Source organism: Lotus japonicus, chromosome 6 (assembly GCF_012489685.1).
Source record: "Lotus japonicus ecotype B-129 chromosome 6, LjGifu_v1.2".
Taxonomy (NCBI): domain Eukaryota; kingdom Viridiplantae; phylum Streptophyta; class Magnoliopsida; order Fabales; family Fabaceae; genus Lotus; species Lotus japonicus.
Window position 1 is genome coordinate 19,349,150 of NC_080046.1, and position 16,610 is coordinate 19,365,759.

The 16,610-nt window shown below is 38.4% G+C and overlaps 1 protein-coding gene across 1 annotated transcript; it reads right to left on the reverse strand.

Moving 5' to 3' along the window:
* Nucleotides 1-4,285: 4,285 nt before the first annotated feature.
* On the reverse strand, nt 4,286-7,379 carry LOC130725050 (uncharacterized). The gene is made up of 4 exons (XM_057576311.1): nt 7,362-7,379; nt 6,994-7,316; nt 4,915-4,977; nt 4,286-4,519 (listed from the first exon to the last, which is right to left on the reverse strand). The coding sequence occupies exons 1-4, from the start codon at nt 7,377-7,379 to the stop codon at nt 4,486-4,488; spliced, it is 438 nt and encodes a 145-aa protein (XP_057432294.1). The 3' UTR covers nt 4,286-4,485.
* Nucleotides 7,380-16,610: the final 9,231 nt, after the last annotated feature.

Consider the following 16,610-nt stretch of genomic DNA (forward strand, 5'->3'; position numbering starts at 1 on the left):
GTTCAGCAATTGTCTCAATTTCTATCAAAGCCATCTGTAACCCACTACAATGCTGCCCTCAGAATTTTAAGATACATCAAAGGTGCTCCAGGTCTTGGATTATTCTTTCCGTGTAAATCTGTTCCTCAACTTAAAGCATATTGTGACAGTGACTGGGCCACTTGTGAGGAATCAAGAAGATCAGTTAAAGGATTTAGTGTTTATCTTGGGAATTCACTCATATCTTGGAAATCAAAAAAACAAAACACCACATCAAGGAGTTCCTGTGAGGCAGAATATCGAGCGATGGCAAGCGTGACTTGCGAAATTCAATGGTTAACTTATCTTCTACAGGATTTGAAGGTTCCTTTTGAACAACCAGCATTAGTTTATTGTGACAATAATTCAGCAAGGCATATCGCAGCCAACCCTGTCTTTCATGAGCGTACAAAACACATAGAAATAGATTGCCACATTGTAAGAGAAAGGATTCAGAAAGGATTAATTCATCTGCTTCCTATATCATCATCTGAGCAATTGGCTGACATCTACACTAAGGCTCTCAGTCCACAAAATTTTCATCAGATTTGTGCCAAGCTGGGTCTCATAAACATATGTTCTCCAGCTTGCGGGGGATATCAAAAGAAGTAGCTGACTCAAGGCTTCTAGAAGGAAGTTAACATAACAACATGGACTATGTCTATTCCTATTCTTTATTCTGGAATGATCTTTTCTGATAAACTCTTAGTTATTTTGTACAGCTGTCTTCTATTCTAGAATCCTCTCACATCTTCCTTTTCTATGTAGAGCAGTGTATTTAGATGTGTGGTTTTCTATCTTTGAACAGTAGTTTTGAATGAATCAAATTCATCTCATATACTCAATCCTTTGTCTTCTTTTCCTTGTTTTATATTTCTGATATAAACTGAAATAGAAAACTTTGCTAGTCGGGTCCATGGCAAAACAATGCGGTGTAGAAGAGCTCAAGAACATGAGAAACGACAAAATACTAAACTACTCAACATTGCTTGAGTATTATTTTTTTTTAGAGCAAAAAGAGATTATTCAATAATAAATAAAAGATGATACAACCCAACAAGATAGGAAAAAGAAAACACCACCAAGCCAAACAAGAAACACCAAAACACCAACCTAACAAAAAACAAAAAACAAAAAAAAAAACACCCTCCCTAACACCTAGAAGGACAATTCTCCTTAATAACAGCGGCCAACCCCCGAACAACATCTTCATCACTACCAGGGAAAGACATGCCTACAGATTTAGCAAGACACCAAGCCTTCATTGCTTGAGTATTATACATCAATCATCTCTTATATATATTAAAATCATGGATTATTTAGTCCACCCTATAGAACATTTTTTTTTATAAGACATGATATGAGTGTGATGTATAAACTACTTGAATATAAATTAACCGCCACCACCACTGTCGCAACTACGGCCGCCAACACCATCGTCGCCACCGTCACCACCACCACCGTCGCCGCCTCAACCACCACTGCCACCATTGTTGATATCGTCATCGTTATCGCCAGTACTACCACCGCCGCCACCATTCTCCACTACCGTCGCCGCCACCTCATCCACCACTGCTGCCACCGTCGCCACTACCGTTATTATAGTGCTGAAATGAAATCATAATATATTACTATTAAACATCTCAATAAACATCATATTTGTTCTCTACGATTTTTCATATTTTGAAAACATTGCACAATTTTTTCATTTCCCACACTATCAAATATTTCCCTATCTATATAAGTAACTAAGAAATCATATCTCCCATGCGATTTCGCATCTGATTCTTTATAATATGCATTGTAGAAAAAGCTCTTTCAACTGGTAGTATTAAAGCCAACTCCAAAAGCAAATATACCAATGGATAAACAAAATGCTTCTTGGTCTCCACAAGTTTTGTAGCAAGATCATTAATTCCCCCCCCCCCCCTATCTGAAAATGCACTGTCAGATCATATATCAATGAAATAATTTTGAAGTAGGCTATCAAGTGTCAAAAGCTCAATAGGAGAAAAGTCTAAAAGGATAGAATTGAGTCAAACGAATCAACTTTTCCTTATCAAATGCAACAAATGATTCTCTTGGACTCAAGCAAGCTACACAAAGAAGCAACTCAGTATTCGCTTCTGTAAAACGGTTATTCAACTTCTGAATTTGTCAATCAATCACTTGATTAAACAATTCAACTTGAAAATGATGTAAATTAGAAATCTTCTCCATTTTGCGCCTTGATCTTCCTTGTTTTTGAAAGATATCCATCATATTAAGAATGACAACATTATGCTTTTCACAAAATACTGAAACTTCATTGAGCAATGAATGTCAACCATTATCTCTCATAACTTGCAACCTATGCTTTGATATTGTAACCAATTTCATAGCATTTACAATATCTTGATTACATCTTTGTAATGCTTGAGATAACTCATTAGTAATCCCCAAAATATGTTGCATCAACTGCAAGACAAAAACAAATTCAAAAGATTGCATAGAAACAACAAAAAAATCTTAGGTGGGTGATAACATGAAATTCTTGGCCTTAAACCAGGATTATTAGGAAGTTGTTCTGAATCAAATTCCAAAAATCCTTTTTTTTGTGGATGGACCCGAAGTTTTTTCAAGAGCTTGAGATTGAGGAGAAGATAAATGCTCCGAATCCGATGTTGGTTTTCTTTTGTAAAAATTTTCCATTGATAGAGCCTAGAGTTAAAACCAACATAAGTAGAAATCACACTTCTCCTAGAAAGAACTCTTAGAAACTTGTTTATTTTAAAGATTAAAGGATTCAGAAGATGAAGTAAAAGAAGAAAACAAGTAAATAAAAGTGAAGGTTAAATATTGCATTGAAATCAAAAGATGAGAATCACCACATACTTAGATCTTTAAGTTAGTTTTTTGAGATTTAGAGCAATAGAGTGAACCTATCTAAATGATATCAATGAATTTGTAGACTAAGTACCCTAACCAAAATAACAATGACAAACTAACTAGGTTACAACACATATCTCAATAACTGTCTTCGAACACTTCTACCTGATAACTTAATTTCCGCTTCTCTTTCAAATATTTTTTTTTTTCGATACATCGGAAAACTCTCTTTCAAATACTTTGAATTAAGTTTGAAGTTATTTTCTTAAGGAAATAGTTGTCACTCTTCTTCAGTACCAAAGCAACTTTATAACTTAGGCATTTTGAGCCTTGATAATATCATTTCAACATCTTTGGGGAATTTGTTTTTTACGTAATTAGATTTAAGAGAGAAATAAACATTTCTGAATAATAGTGAAAGGGCATGAAGTTTTCAACCTTTTTAAGCCTTGTGGTTGGGGTATCCTTATTATCTCTACTTGTTCCAAAATAATAAGATGAATGTAATGGTAATGCACCGTCAGTGTAAACATTGTTTTACACATACATCCAATGGTAGGTTGTCAAATTAGAAAATAAGTTTTTAATTTAATTAAAATTAAAAGATCATAAATGCATTTGAATACGTGACATTCAGTTATTGAACGTCTGTGTAAAAATGTTTTACACTGACAGTGCACAAAACATTAAACTCTAATAAGATATTGAAAATTAAGTTTTTTTTAAAGTGAAAAAGGATTTTATGAAGACAACTTGATCTTGAAAATAAATTTAAAAGACTCAATTTTATTTTAGATGAATTTGTAATTTCAGAATTTAAATTGGTTTAGGTATCTATGAAATTAGGATTAACATTGGTAAAATTCTTTCATTTTTACTTAAATAATTAGTTCCTAGGTTTTTCCAATAGGCTAGATTTTGAGGGTTTCTTAACTTTTTCTGCTTGTACCTCCAGCACCTTCTCTGAAGGTTTCCAATTTCTTTTTGGTCCAGCATCATCTTCATCCAGATTATCATTAATTTCATTTCACTAGTACAAAAAATAGATAAGGTAGCGGTTAAAATATAGCAATGGTAGTGGTTATAACCGCAGAAAAGCAAGGCGTAGCCATTGAGCATGTGCAGTAGTAGCGATTCATAACCGCTACCTTTAAACACTAAAGGCAGCGGTTGTTTTTTAAGGAACCGCTACCAATACTGCAGAAATGATACCACCAGCAAACTTCAAACGTAGCGGTTATAACCGCTGTCTTTGTTTAAATATTAACAACAAAGGCAGCAATTCCAAACCGCTGCGTTAAGTTTTATTTATTTTTTAAATGTACTGTATGAAACGTAGGCAACTGGCCTTCCTTACTAAAGAAACATGGTAAAAGAATTTCCAAACCAAAATTTACATAGTTCCCAAGTATCTTGATTATGTAATAATATTTACTAGAAGGAAATACAATTAAAACATGACAAAGTTCATCTTTTAAGGTTTCCAAACAAAATAGGCTAAAATAAACATACATATAAGTGTATAACCTACACATATAATAATGAAAGAGTAAGTACGATACAAAAAGATGACAGCTAAATTCCCCAATAGCTTGCTCATCAAAATCCAAAAGACTTCACTATCTCCATAAACCTGCATCAATAAAACAAAAATCCAAACAAGTCAACATGTGATAATACAATTACAACATTATCAAAGCACGAGCAAAGAGGGCTATGACATTCACACCGCTAAGCCATGAACCTCTAAAATCAACCGACACAATTAAATTCAGGTCCTCACATCTTCTATTTTAGGTACTCTAGCAAAAGTAAGATTTTAACAATGAACCCAACACTTGGTTGTACCATTATTTTTGCAAAAGCTCAATTGAAGTCTGAAGGTTATTAGAACATGGATTAAATATAATAACTAAACTATGGATTAAATTTAAAACAACAATCGATAAATTTAGAATTGATAAAATACAAGCAATAAAGTCCAAACAAAGAAAAACACACAAAATAAAGATAAATAAATGTCATTACCTGTATTGTTTCTCTCTATCACAATCACCTTTGTGCTCATGGCCTCGCAATACCACTCTGAAGCTGCAAATCACCAGATACGTACTAGAAATTCAGCTATTTTTATGAGATTAGAGAGCTTAAAGTAAAAGGTATACTTTACAAGGAATAGTATGGAATTACACAGTTTAAAAACTAATAGCATAGTTTGTTTAACATGTACATATCTTTCATCACAATCTCATTTGTTAATTGTTTAATCAATAGTTACTACTCCACAGTTTAGTGCACTCCTCACTTTAATCTAAACTTTTTCCACAAACCTAACAACCAGGGATTTCAGATCAAATGTGTAACAACAAAGAGAAGTTATTACAAGACAGTGAATGAAATGCAAATGATTAAGAGTACTCAAACATGCTGCATTCAAGTTAACAGCAGAAGATTAGCGTTTGTGGCCAGCTGGATGGTACTAGTAGTTGTGGTGGAACACAATCGTCAGGTCCCAAGTTCAAATGTTGATAACAGCTATGAAGTTTACAACATAAGCTTATTATATAATTCATAAAGAACCAAGCAGGCTGCAGTTTTAGTTTACTGCAGATGCTTATAATATAGTTGATAAAGAATTTCTGGTTCTGATATATGTTGCTGTTATCTTCAAAACAGCAAGGATTTCTGGTTTTCTTATCTATCTGTTTGCAGCAATGGTGAGGATCTAATCGGTTTCGTCTTTACTGGTTTGCTAATGCTTGAGATTTTTGGGCTGAGCTAATGAAGCTGTTGAAGAAGCTGCAGGGGACTTTTACTTAGTGCAATTTCTGCTGGATGTTGTTGGAGAGCCTAGGCCTATTGGAGAGTAGCCATTGAAGTGAAGATGGTTTCATTTATCTTATATGGATACGGCTGGTTCTGTTGCTCTGAGGTTTTTTGCGCAGTGGTGAAATAGGGGATAAAATTCTGATCTATTTTGCTGTGTGTACAGCGAAAATAAAGGGCCGGTTTTTTCTTTTTGATAGGCAAAAGAATGTATTAAAATAGAAGTACAAGAGGTACTTCAACCCAATACAATGAAGAAGAGAACAAGGGAAAGGAAAAGAACACGAAAAAGTATAACAGACCTAAGACAAGAAACTAATCCATCCCTCCATCTCAAACATCTTAAGAGAACACTAAAAAGCCACAAATGACTATAAAATCTCCTCAAGCCCACCAAAACAGATCCACATTGCCATCAAACCGTGGTAGATTGCTTGAAACAGATAGCCATCAGAGACAGGACAAAATAAATAAAAGCCTCCAATAGTCAAGATCGATTAACTCCAATCAGCATAATCAACATGGTACCTTCCTCAAATCTGTCAACTGCAGTATGTACAATCCTCTAGGCACAACAAAGATCAAAGAAAAGGAGTGAAAAAACAGAAGTCACCTACAGCTCAGCAAGCCTTTCAAAGTAAGTCCAGAGACAAAACAATAGGGTGCTGTCATCTCATAAAGCTGGTTTTGAAGGCTTTAAATTGCTGTGCAATAAGCAATGCTACAACATATAGAAGATGATATAATATAAAACAATTATCCCCCTCTAATATTTTCTTAAGGCAACATAAAGTTTAACGAAAAGCACAAAAAATAACACCACATTAATTCTTTTGTGTGCCATCAGACAAGGAGCCCCACGAATCAATCTTTTTTTTGGTTCAAGAGTTAATTACATAAACCACAAATCTAATGTGAAACAAAGTTCAGACAGCACAGACATAGCTATGGAATACAGTAATTTGTAAAATTCAGAAGTTTAAAAGAGAATCTCTGAGTTCAAAAATGAACTTAAAACATCCATTGATACACAAAGCAATAAGTTGTTACATTGCAGATTAACAAGGAAAAGAACTACCGATCACCCAATACATAAAACTGCTGCTAATTTCTTTCTCTAATCTACCCTAAAAACATTGCAACCAATCTATCAAACTCATCACCCCCAATTCTTGCCATTTGTTTTTCTTGACGGCAAAACTTATCCTCACCCACAGATAAGCCAGACACAGCAATTGACCAAATATAATACAAACTTAAAAATCAAAAACTGTAGATTACCGGCAAATTAGAGATGACAGCAACAACCACGAGATGAGTTTGACAACAAGACGGAGTACGGCGCCAATAATCACAAAGAGACGGCAACACCCACAAACCTCGCAGCAACCGTGGCGGCAACAAGACGAGGAAGACAACCACAAACCTCGAAGCAACGGTGGCGGCAACAATTTCTGGTGGCTGTTATGGCGCGAGATATATGGCGAAAAGATGCGTGCAGAATGGGAAGCAAAGACGGTAGCAGCAAGCTGTGGAGTAGGCCGCCAAAATTCTATGGTAACTGGTGTGGAGTAGGGCGCGCACGATCTATTAGTGGAGAAACCCTGCAGCTCTTTTTTTTTTTCTTTTTAAATGATAAAGTAGCAAACTCTAAGGTAGCAGTTCATTTTTACCCGCTACCAAAGCCCACCTTCCCTATTTTGTTACTTAGTCCACTACCTATGTTTGCTTAAAGGTTGCAGTTGTTTTTTTAACCACTACTTTAGCCCCCTCCACACTAATTAATATAAAAAAAAAACGTGATAAGGTAGTGGTTCTTTTAAAACTGCCACCTTTAGGCCGTTACCTAATCCTTTTTGTGGTGTAGTGTTTTCTTTTGTTGTTAGTGGTTATATTTTTTAGTTTTGGACAACATTATGGTGGGTCTAGTTGATTTGAACCATTATTATTTTGTTGGGCCAGTTATACTATCCCATTGCGAAGACACTAGCTGAAAAAGCAGGCTGGGATTTTGCAAGGGAAACGGGCTTCGATCTGGTGATGATAAATCCTGGCATGGCCTTGAGCTCTCTTATTTCCCCAAGAATTAATGCAAGTATGGAGTGCTTGCTGGCGTTCTCAAAGGTAATCATGATACTTAATGCTTAATTAACATAAATAATATTTGTTCAATAAGTAAATGGGCTAAAGCATCAGCATCTCTAGCTAGTACTTTTTTAATTCCTTTAGAGATAATGTTTAATTTTCTCGCTATCAATAGACATGAGAGTTGTGTTTGCGAGCGGTTTGTATGTATCTTTGTAAGTGGCCAATTGTGTCAGAAGCATACTGTGACCCTAGAGCCGAACTCACCAATAATTTTTTGTCAGGAAAAAAATAAAATGTAATTCATAACCTTAAAAAAGACAAACCTAGAGCTACAAAGCACCCGCAATGTGCGAGCTCTACGAGAGGACACACCCACATTGTGAATCTAATTAAAGCAATTTTTTTACCTTACATTTTTTCAAGAGACAGATTCAACGACTTGAACTTTTTGACCTTAGGCTCTAGTGTCCTTTTTCTGGCCGATCCAAAAGGCTAAATGGTCGAATATCATCTCATGTGCCTAAAGATTTCGCAACTAAGTGAGCACCATATGGGCAGACAGGATGAATTAGTTAAGGAACATTCTGTTCCAGCTAAGGCCGATCCGCTGTACGACGACACACTTACTAACAACCACACAAGGCTCCCTAAGGGAAACCACAATATCAAAAGTCCTTTCATAAGACTTCCTAACGAATATCATAAGCAATTACGACAGACTCCGAGCCTATAAATACAGGTGTATTTGTTTAATTACATTTGAAGGTATGAAAAACGGTAGAAAGGGGGGGTTTGAATAACGTTTTCAAGATAAAGCTTCCACCTTAAAGATTTTGACAAATCTTTCGAGAACTTAAGTGCTAAAGATAAGAGATAGAAAAGCACACAAGGATTTTATCCTGGTTCACTTGATAAATCACTCAAGCTACTCCAGTCCACCCGTTAAGGTGATTTCTTCCTTCTTAGAATGAAGGCAATCCACTAATCAAGTAAGAGTTACAACTGCACTTGAAACCTACAAGTGACTAACAATTACACTGACTTAGCTCACACTAAGATTCACTCTCTTAGTCTTCTCTAGGATCCGATCAACCTTGATCTCCTAAAGGAACTAAACAAACTGTTTATCAAAGAATTGTTTACAAGAGATTTGCTTCTAAAAAGCTAATAGTAAACTCAATGAATTTCAGATGAAAGAAAGCTTAGAAGAATTTGAATTTGTCTTGTGCGTATGTGAATGCTTCTAGCCGCTTCTTTCAGTCTTCAGCCTCTTTATATACTCCAAGGATTAGGGTTGAGCGTTGCATGGGAAATGCTACCGTTGGAGGGCAGTTCTGGAAAATCCAGCTTCTACTGTGTCTGAGACTGTTAGGTAGGTCGTCAGGAAGGTACAGTTGCTTTTGTACTTGGATAGCGACTTGACCTTTAAACCTAGGAGACTTCTGATCAGGAGAAAGCTTCATGTTGGAACTTGTGAAGCCGGTTGATCAGAGTCAGAGGGAAAGCCCAGATCCTCTGACCATTGTTTCTTCTGATTCTGAACTCAGAGGGAAGTACATGGTCTTCAGAGTATCTTGCTTCTGGACATCAGAATTTCACTAATCAGCTTCTGGATCTTCAGAGTCTTCTACACCATCAGAATATCTGAGCCTTCAGTGTTTCTTGGTTATCAGACTTTCTGGATCTTCAGAATTTCTAGTGACTGAGTCCACATCAGAGTTTGTATAACTTCAGAACTTCTGAAGCTTTTCCACTGTTCATACTGAACATGGTGAATGCGAAAGCGTTGCTTGGGTCGCTCTTTATACACAGTGCTTCTGATTTGTGTGAGATTGAGTTGAGGTCAGAGCCTGTAAATAGCACACTCAGAAAAACACGTTAGAGTACCACAATTGTTCATATCAAAAGGTTAACTTGTAATCATCAAAACATAGAGTTGTACTACTAGATCAAAACTTGATCTTACAATCTCCCCCTTTTGGATGATGACAAAACTAAGATTTTTGATGAACAATTCTTAAACATTAAACTGAATTCACTCAGAGTTTAGAGATATAGAATAAGACTTATCCTGATGTGAATAGTTTATCTTGCTCATTCTGAATTCAAGTCACTGCTTGATTCTGAGCTTAGCTCCCCCTGAATCTAATACTTGATGAAAACATTAGTAAAGTCTAGATTCTGAGCTAAATGATATAAGAGTTCAGAGTGAAAAACTTATGACATAGATGAAAATAGAGTAATCAGAGCGCATAAGTAATCAGAGTCACGGACAAGGTATCAGAGTCTTGGGTATCAGAGTCAAATTAGAATCACTTCAGAAAAAGTGAAATGTATTCCTTGTATTTGCCCAGTGACACATCTATGGTCATAAAGGTGGAACTCTTAAATTCTCCAAAAGAAAAATAAATCACACTAACACATCTTACACATCAAAAACTGGGTTTACTCCTCTTTTTTGTCATAAGCAAAAAGCTTGGGGTGTGAAAAACTTAGCTTGAAGTACAAGGTACTCCCCCTTAGAGAAGGACTAAGTTTAAAGAAAATGAAAACGATGCATGAATCAGAGTTAGGCGAAATAAATAGAAGAGTTAATGCAAGATAAGAACGTTTACCACCGGCCAAGGGAGTAAAGAGGAGGATCAGTTACCAAGAACTTAACCTCGAGAAACTGTAGGAGCATTAACTTTAGAGAGAAAGTGAAGCCTATATAAAGCGTTGGAGAGAGAGGTAAGCTTCACAACTCGAGCAATTTTCAGTAAAGAAAAATGGCATCATACATCATAGCACTAGAAGAGCTGAGAAAGAAGGCCTTTGAGGAGGACTTGTTCCTGAACATTAGGCATCCAGAGGGTACAAAGACCATCGCAGAGCTAACACGGACACTGCTGGAGGAGGACCTGCGTCCAGAGTTGAAGAGAGACTTGAGGGAATTTCTTGCCTTCGTGGAGGAGGTGCAAGAACTCAGCCAGCTTGAACTAAAGCTGCTGGAAGAAAAGGAGATTTTGGAAAAGAAGCTCAAGACCTCAGAAGAAATTCTGGAGAGGGATGAGCAGATCGTCAATCTCAACAACATCCAGTATGCACTGGAGCGTCTGGAGAAGGAGAGGTCAGAGCAGCGCCAGGAGTGCAGAAGAATGAGGAGGGATCCTCCATTCTAGGATTTTAGGAAAAAGAAAGAGAATGTATGATGTAAAAGCGTTTATGATGAATAATAATAAAAAATAATTTGCAAACATAATGTCAGATATATATATATATATGCATGGATAATCACAAACGAACAAAGTAAAGATTAACAAGAAAGAGCTAGAGGTTAACGAAATAAAACATAGATAAAGGTAAAGAAATTAAGACGAAGAGATCCTAAAGATAGGGTTTATCAGATCGACGCAGAAGTTCCATCATCATTTGCTTCATTTCAATCAGCAGAGACTCATGAGTGTCAAGACGTTGTTCCACAATGTCGAGTCTGGACGAGTTTGGCTGGGTAGAACTAGAAGGAACATTCTGAGCAGCGTGAGGAGCTGGAATGGAAGCAGAAGCAGCAGGAGTAAAAACTACGGGTGCAAGTGCTTGGCATCTAAGAGCTTCAGCCTCAGCTTCAAGTCGTTCTGTCTCTAATCTGGCTTGTTCAGCTTGAGCTGCTGCTTGACGTGCAGCTTCTTCTTCTTGTTCTTTCTTTCTTTTGGCTTCTTCAATAGCTTCAAGGAGCTTATGTCTCTGTTCTTGTTCATGAAAAGCCACCCTTCTAGCAAACCTTTGCTTTGCAGCCTCGATCCTCTGACTTCCCTCTGCATGCAGGAGCTGCATCATAACTGGAACTTGAGCCACTAGCCAAGTGCTCAGATTGTTCCACTCTTCAGCCACATGTTCAGCATTCTCGCTTAGGTCAGTCTGACCTTGCACATTACGTAGCATCAAAGAGGCTTCATGATAGAAAATATTGATGCACTCAGAGAGAGATGTGGGTCGGAGGTGAGTGTAAGGAATTATAGAGAGGTTGGTTTCAGGAGAGGCTGGGTGATTGCTGCTGTGAGCTTCAGAGGCACCTTGTGGAGAGCCAATGTTAAACATTTGAGCATTTGGTTCAGAGGTTCCAAGGTGAGGTTCTGAAGTTTCAACCAGAGGATGGGGTGATCTAACTGAGGATTGGTTAGACACAGATTGTTCTGGTTCAGGTTCTGGTTGAATAGGCTCTTGTTGGTCAGGGGCAGGGTGAGCTTGTTGAGCCAAAGGGTCTGCCTCATGTAAAGGATTGGCCAAGATAGGTTCATCTGGGTCAACTAGACGTTCAGGTCTAGGGCCAGGATATCTCCTAGGGCTTGGACAAGTGAGATAATATTCTTCTAAGGTAGACACCTTTTCTTTTCTAACTTCCATGAATTTTCGAAGGGATTCAGAGTTGTTGGAAGGAGAAAAATCAGCAACATTTGTTGGGAAGGATACAGGTGTAAGGGCTGTGGAAGAGTCTGTATCCGTGGTTCTGGGAGCCAGACGTTCTGATGCTCTTGGGACAGAGTGATCAGAGGTTCTGGGTCCAGGTTCTGTTTGGGTAGGCTCTGGTTGCTCATGAATGATAGGTTCAGAAGTTAGTGGGTTGTACGGGATGGTAATGGGAGAGGTTGGTTCATCTGGCCTAGAGGGTTGGTTCTGGAGCAAATTCCAGAGAGGTGCTTCAGTAGGAGAAGGTTGAAAAAATGAAGACCTTGGGGAATGTGGTGGAGAGGTGGTTTGTGCAGCTGGTTGGGACTCAGGAATAGGAGTGAGTGGATTTGAAGATTGTTTGAGCATGGCTGATATGGGGAGTGCATCAAATAAATTCAAATCATCATCAGAAGCAACTGCAGACTTACTTGATTGTGCTGATGATCTTGTCACTCTGGCAGGAGTTTCAATCCTTCTGATCACTTCAGCAGCTGGTTCCACCCGAGTAGGCTTCACCACAATTCTGACCTGCTTCTTCTTCTTCTTAGGAGAAGGAGGACCATCCTCATTATCACCATCATCACCATCATCGGGCTTGCTGGTTTCATCATGTTTTCTCTTGGATTGACCAGCCTTCTTCTTTTTGGTCAGAGGAACATCTGATTCCTCAGAAGATTCTTCTAGGATCATCTTCCTCTGAACTTTCTTCTTGATAGGAGAAGGAAACTCTGGAGCTGGCGGCAGTCTGCTGAAAAATTCATCGAGATCAATTTCATAGCCTTGAGCCCTTAGGTCTTCAACATAGCACCTAATGGCTTCAGGATTGTCTGCCTGTGTCCACAGAGGGTAGTCATTCAGAGGCACCCTTCTACTTCTGATTTCAGAAGATGTGTCTTCATGGGCAGGAGCAATCTTCTTCTTGACTAGGCCCATTTTCTTTAGAGAATTCGCAGTGAAGACATCACTGACAATGGTGGTCAGATCCTCTGTGCATCCAGCATTTACCAGATCTTGAATGAGGCCACTCTCAATGAAGAGATCAGACAACAGTCTCCCAAAGGGAATATACTTGATTGCTGACTTGATGGAGGCAGTGGTACGAGACTTCCGGATACACTCCTTCAAGTAGGAGAACAGGAAGTAGGGAAGGCAGATCTTCTTCTTGTCTTGGATGAAGAACAACATCGCCTTCTGGTTGAAGTTGATGTAGTCTGGGGAACTGCCCTTTGGTCTCTGGTTTATGCAGTGGAGCAAAATCTTGTGCCAGATCCTGAGCTTGGGATGAAGGTCCATCACTTTGTAATTAGCCTTGCCCGGTTTGTAATTGGTGTACAGGGCCTTGTTGGTCTCATCCTTCGTCTTGGGTTTCAGCTTCGATTCAGTGAATTGGAAACGATACCCAAGAGCAGTTTCTGCACCCAGCAAGTTCACGAAAGACTTCTCTGTAATGATGATCTTTCTTCCAAGAATGTGAGATACCACCTGAGTATCATCGCAGTCGGCGTGCTTCCAGAATTCCTTGATCAGTTTGTCATACACCGGTCCTCGAAGCCTGTTGAAGTAATTTCCCCAACCTTGAACTTGGACTTCAGGACGAAGATCATACCCATTTGTAGCAAGGTTGTCGAGGTCGAATCTCCATTCTGCCAGTACTTGAAGTTCCTCAGGAGCATATACGCAGTGAACGGCACAGCCCCGTTCTGCAATCGGAATAATCTGCTCTTGAGCTTGACCTTGATCTTGAGTCGGATTCTCAAGACCCCTTTGACCTGTTGCTAGACCAACTACCATATGAGGGAACTGGGTTGCATCTGCAGTAGCTCTTCTGGTTTGACTCACCATTTTTGGAGCGGTTGAAGGTTTAGGTAGAAGATGAAGGTTGAAAGATGAAGAGAGATCGAGAGAGAAATCGAGGATAAGCGGTTTTGAAATAGCAAGAGAGAGAGAGAGTAAAAACCGAAAGTGAAGGAGATCGTGTGTGTATAGTGGGTTTTGACAAATAACCGTTGTTGATTCAAAAAGCAATTTAAAATCAACGGTTGAAAATTAAAGATAGATAGTAACAGTAAATACACATATCACACACAGGAGAGAAGCACATCTACACGCAACATGACAGACTGTCACACGGGCACAAGGAACTATGCATCAGAAATACTGACACACGTGTTGCTGTCTCAGCTTCAGAGTCAGTACCAATGGGTACGCACACTCTGATTGAGTTACCTTCTGGACTAGACATCTTCTGATCAAGAAGTATCATAGTCAGAAGTTCTGATCCATCTTCACTCTGGACAAAAGTCCATGTTCAGATTTTTCAGAATAAAATTAAATCTATCCTCTGCTAAGGGCTTTGTAAAGATATCTGCCCATTGATGGTCAGTATCAACAAACTTCAGAAGAAGTACGCCCTTCTGTACATAATCTCTAATAAAGTGATACTTTACCTCAATGTGCTTTGCCCTTGAATGCAAGATAGGATTCTTACTCAATGAGATTGTAGCAGTGTTATCACAATAGATTGGGATATTGCTCTCAAGGATCTGATAATCCTCCAGCTGATGTTTCATCCAGAGCATCTGAGTGCTGCATATTGCTGCTGAGATATATTCTGCCTCTGCAGTTGATAGTGCAATGGTTGATTGCCTCTTGCTTGCCCATGAGACTAGATTGCTTCCCAGAAATTGACAATTTCCAGAAGTACTTTTTCTCTCTGTTCTATCTCCAGCATAATCAGCATCACAATAACCTGAAAGCTTATACTCTGATGTTTTCTTATACATCAAGCCAAGGTTAGTGGTGCCTTTCAGATACCTTAGGATCCTCTTAACAGTAGTTAAGTGGGTTTTCCTTGGATCTGATTGGAAACGAGCACATAAATGAACACTAAATAGTATGTCTGGCCTAGATGCAGTTAAGTATAGAAGTGAACCTATCATGCCACGATAGAGCTTCTGACATACTTTACCACTTTTATCTTCTTTCTCCAGAATGCATGTAGGATGCATTGGAGTCTTGGCCACTGTTGATTCTAGCATATTGAACTTCTTCAGAAGTTCTTTGGTGTACTTGCTCTGATGGATATATGTTCCTTCTGGTGTTTGATCAACTTGTATTCCCAGAAAGTACTTTAATTCTCCCATCATACTCATCTCAAATTCAGCCTGCATCATCTCAGAAAATTCTTTGCATAGAGATTGATTAGTAGAACCAAATATAATATCATCAACATAAATTTGCACAATTAAGATATCATCTTTATAAGTGTTGCAAAAGAGAGTTGTATCTACTTTACCCCTTACAAACTCATTCTCCAGAAGGAATGAGCTGAGTCTCTCATACCATGCTCTGCGAGCTTGCTTCAGACCATAGAGTGACTTCTTCAATTTGAACACATGGTCTGGCTTCTTCTCATCTTCAAAACCTGGGGGTTGATGAACATAGACTTCCTCTGAAATATAACCATTTAAGAAGGCACTCTTCACGTCCATCTGATGTAGAACTATGTTGTGATTCACTGAAAAAGAGATCAACAGTCTGATTGCCTCTAGTCTTGCTACTGGAGCAAATGTTTCAGTGTAGTCTATTCCTTCCTGCTGGCTGTAGCCTTGAGCAACTAGCCTTGCCTTGTTTCTGACTACATCTCCTTTCTCATTCAGCTTGTTTCTGAATACCCATTTTGTTCCAATTACATGGACACTCTTAGGCTTCTTCACTAAGCTCCAAACATCGTTCTTGGAGAATTGATTCAATTCTTCTTCCATAGCCAGAATCCAATCCTTGTCCTGAAGAGCTTCATCTATGGACTTGGGTTCAATTAAGGACACCAATCCTTTCAGACTGAGCAAGGTCTCTTCAGAGGGTCTGAAGGCAGATCTGGTTCTGACTGGTTCGTCTTTGTTGCCCAGAATCAATTCCTTAGGGTGAGCTGCAGTGATTCTGCTCTTCTTCAGAGTTTGTGAGTTAGAGGGACCAGCTTCTTCCTCTGGTTCATCTTCCTCTGGCTCAGCTTCCTCTGGCTCAGCTTCCTCTGGAGCTTTGCCTTTGTCAGAAACATTAATGCTTAAATCTGCAAACTTCTCAACTAGCTTTGACTGGTCAGAGTCAAGCTTATCGTCAAATCTAACATGAATAGATTCTTCAATAGTCTTAGCATCAGTATTATAAAATCTAAAACCTTTAGATCTCTCAGAATAACCAAGTAATAGACATTTAGAAGACTTAGCATCAAATTTATGCAATCTATCCTTAGTATTGAGAACATAACAAACACAGCCAAAAGGATGAAAATAAGAAATGTTTGGTTTTATGTTCTTCCACAATTCATAGGGAGTCTTATTCAGAATTGGTCTCACAGAGATTCTGTTCTGAATGTAACATGT

Coding starts and splice junctions, on each gene's coding strand:
- LOC130725050 (XM_057576311.1), bottom strand. Junction 4,978..6,993: donor CTGTCATCTCTAATTTGCCG/GTAATCTACAGT, acceptor GGTGATTTGCAG/CTTCAGAGTGGTATTGCGAG. Junction 4,520..4,914: donor GATAGAGAGAAACAATACAG/GTAATGACATTT, acceptor TTATTGATGCAG/GTTTATGGAGATAGTGAAGT.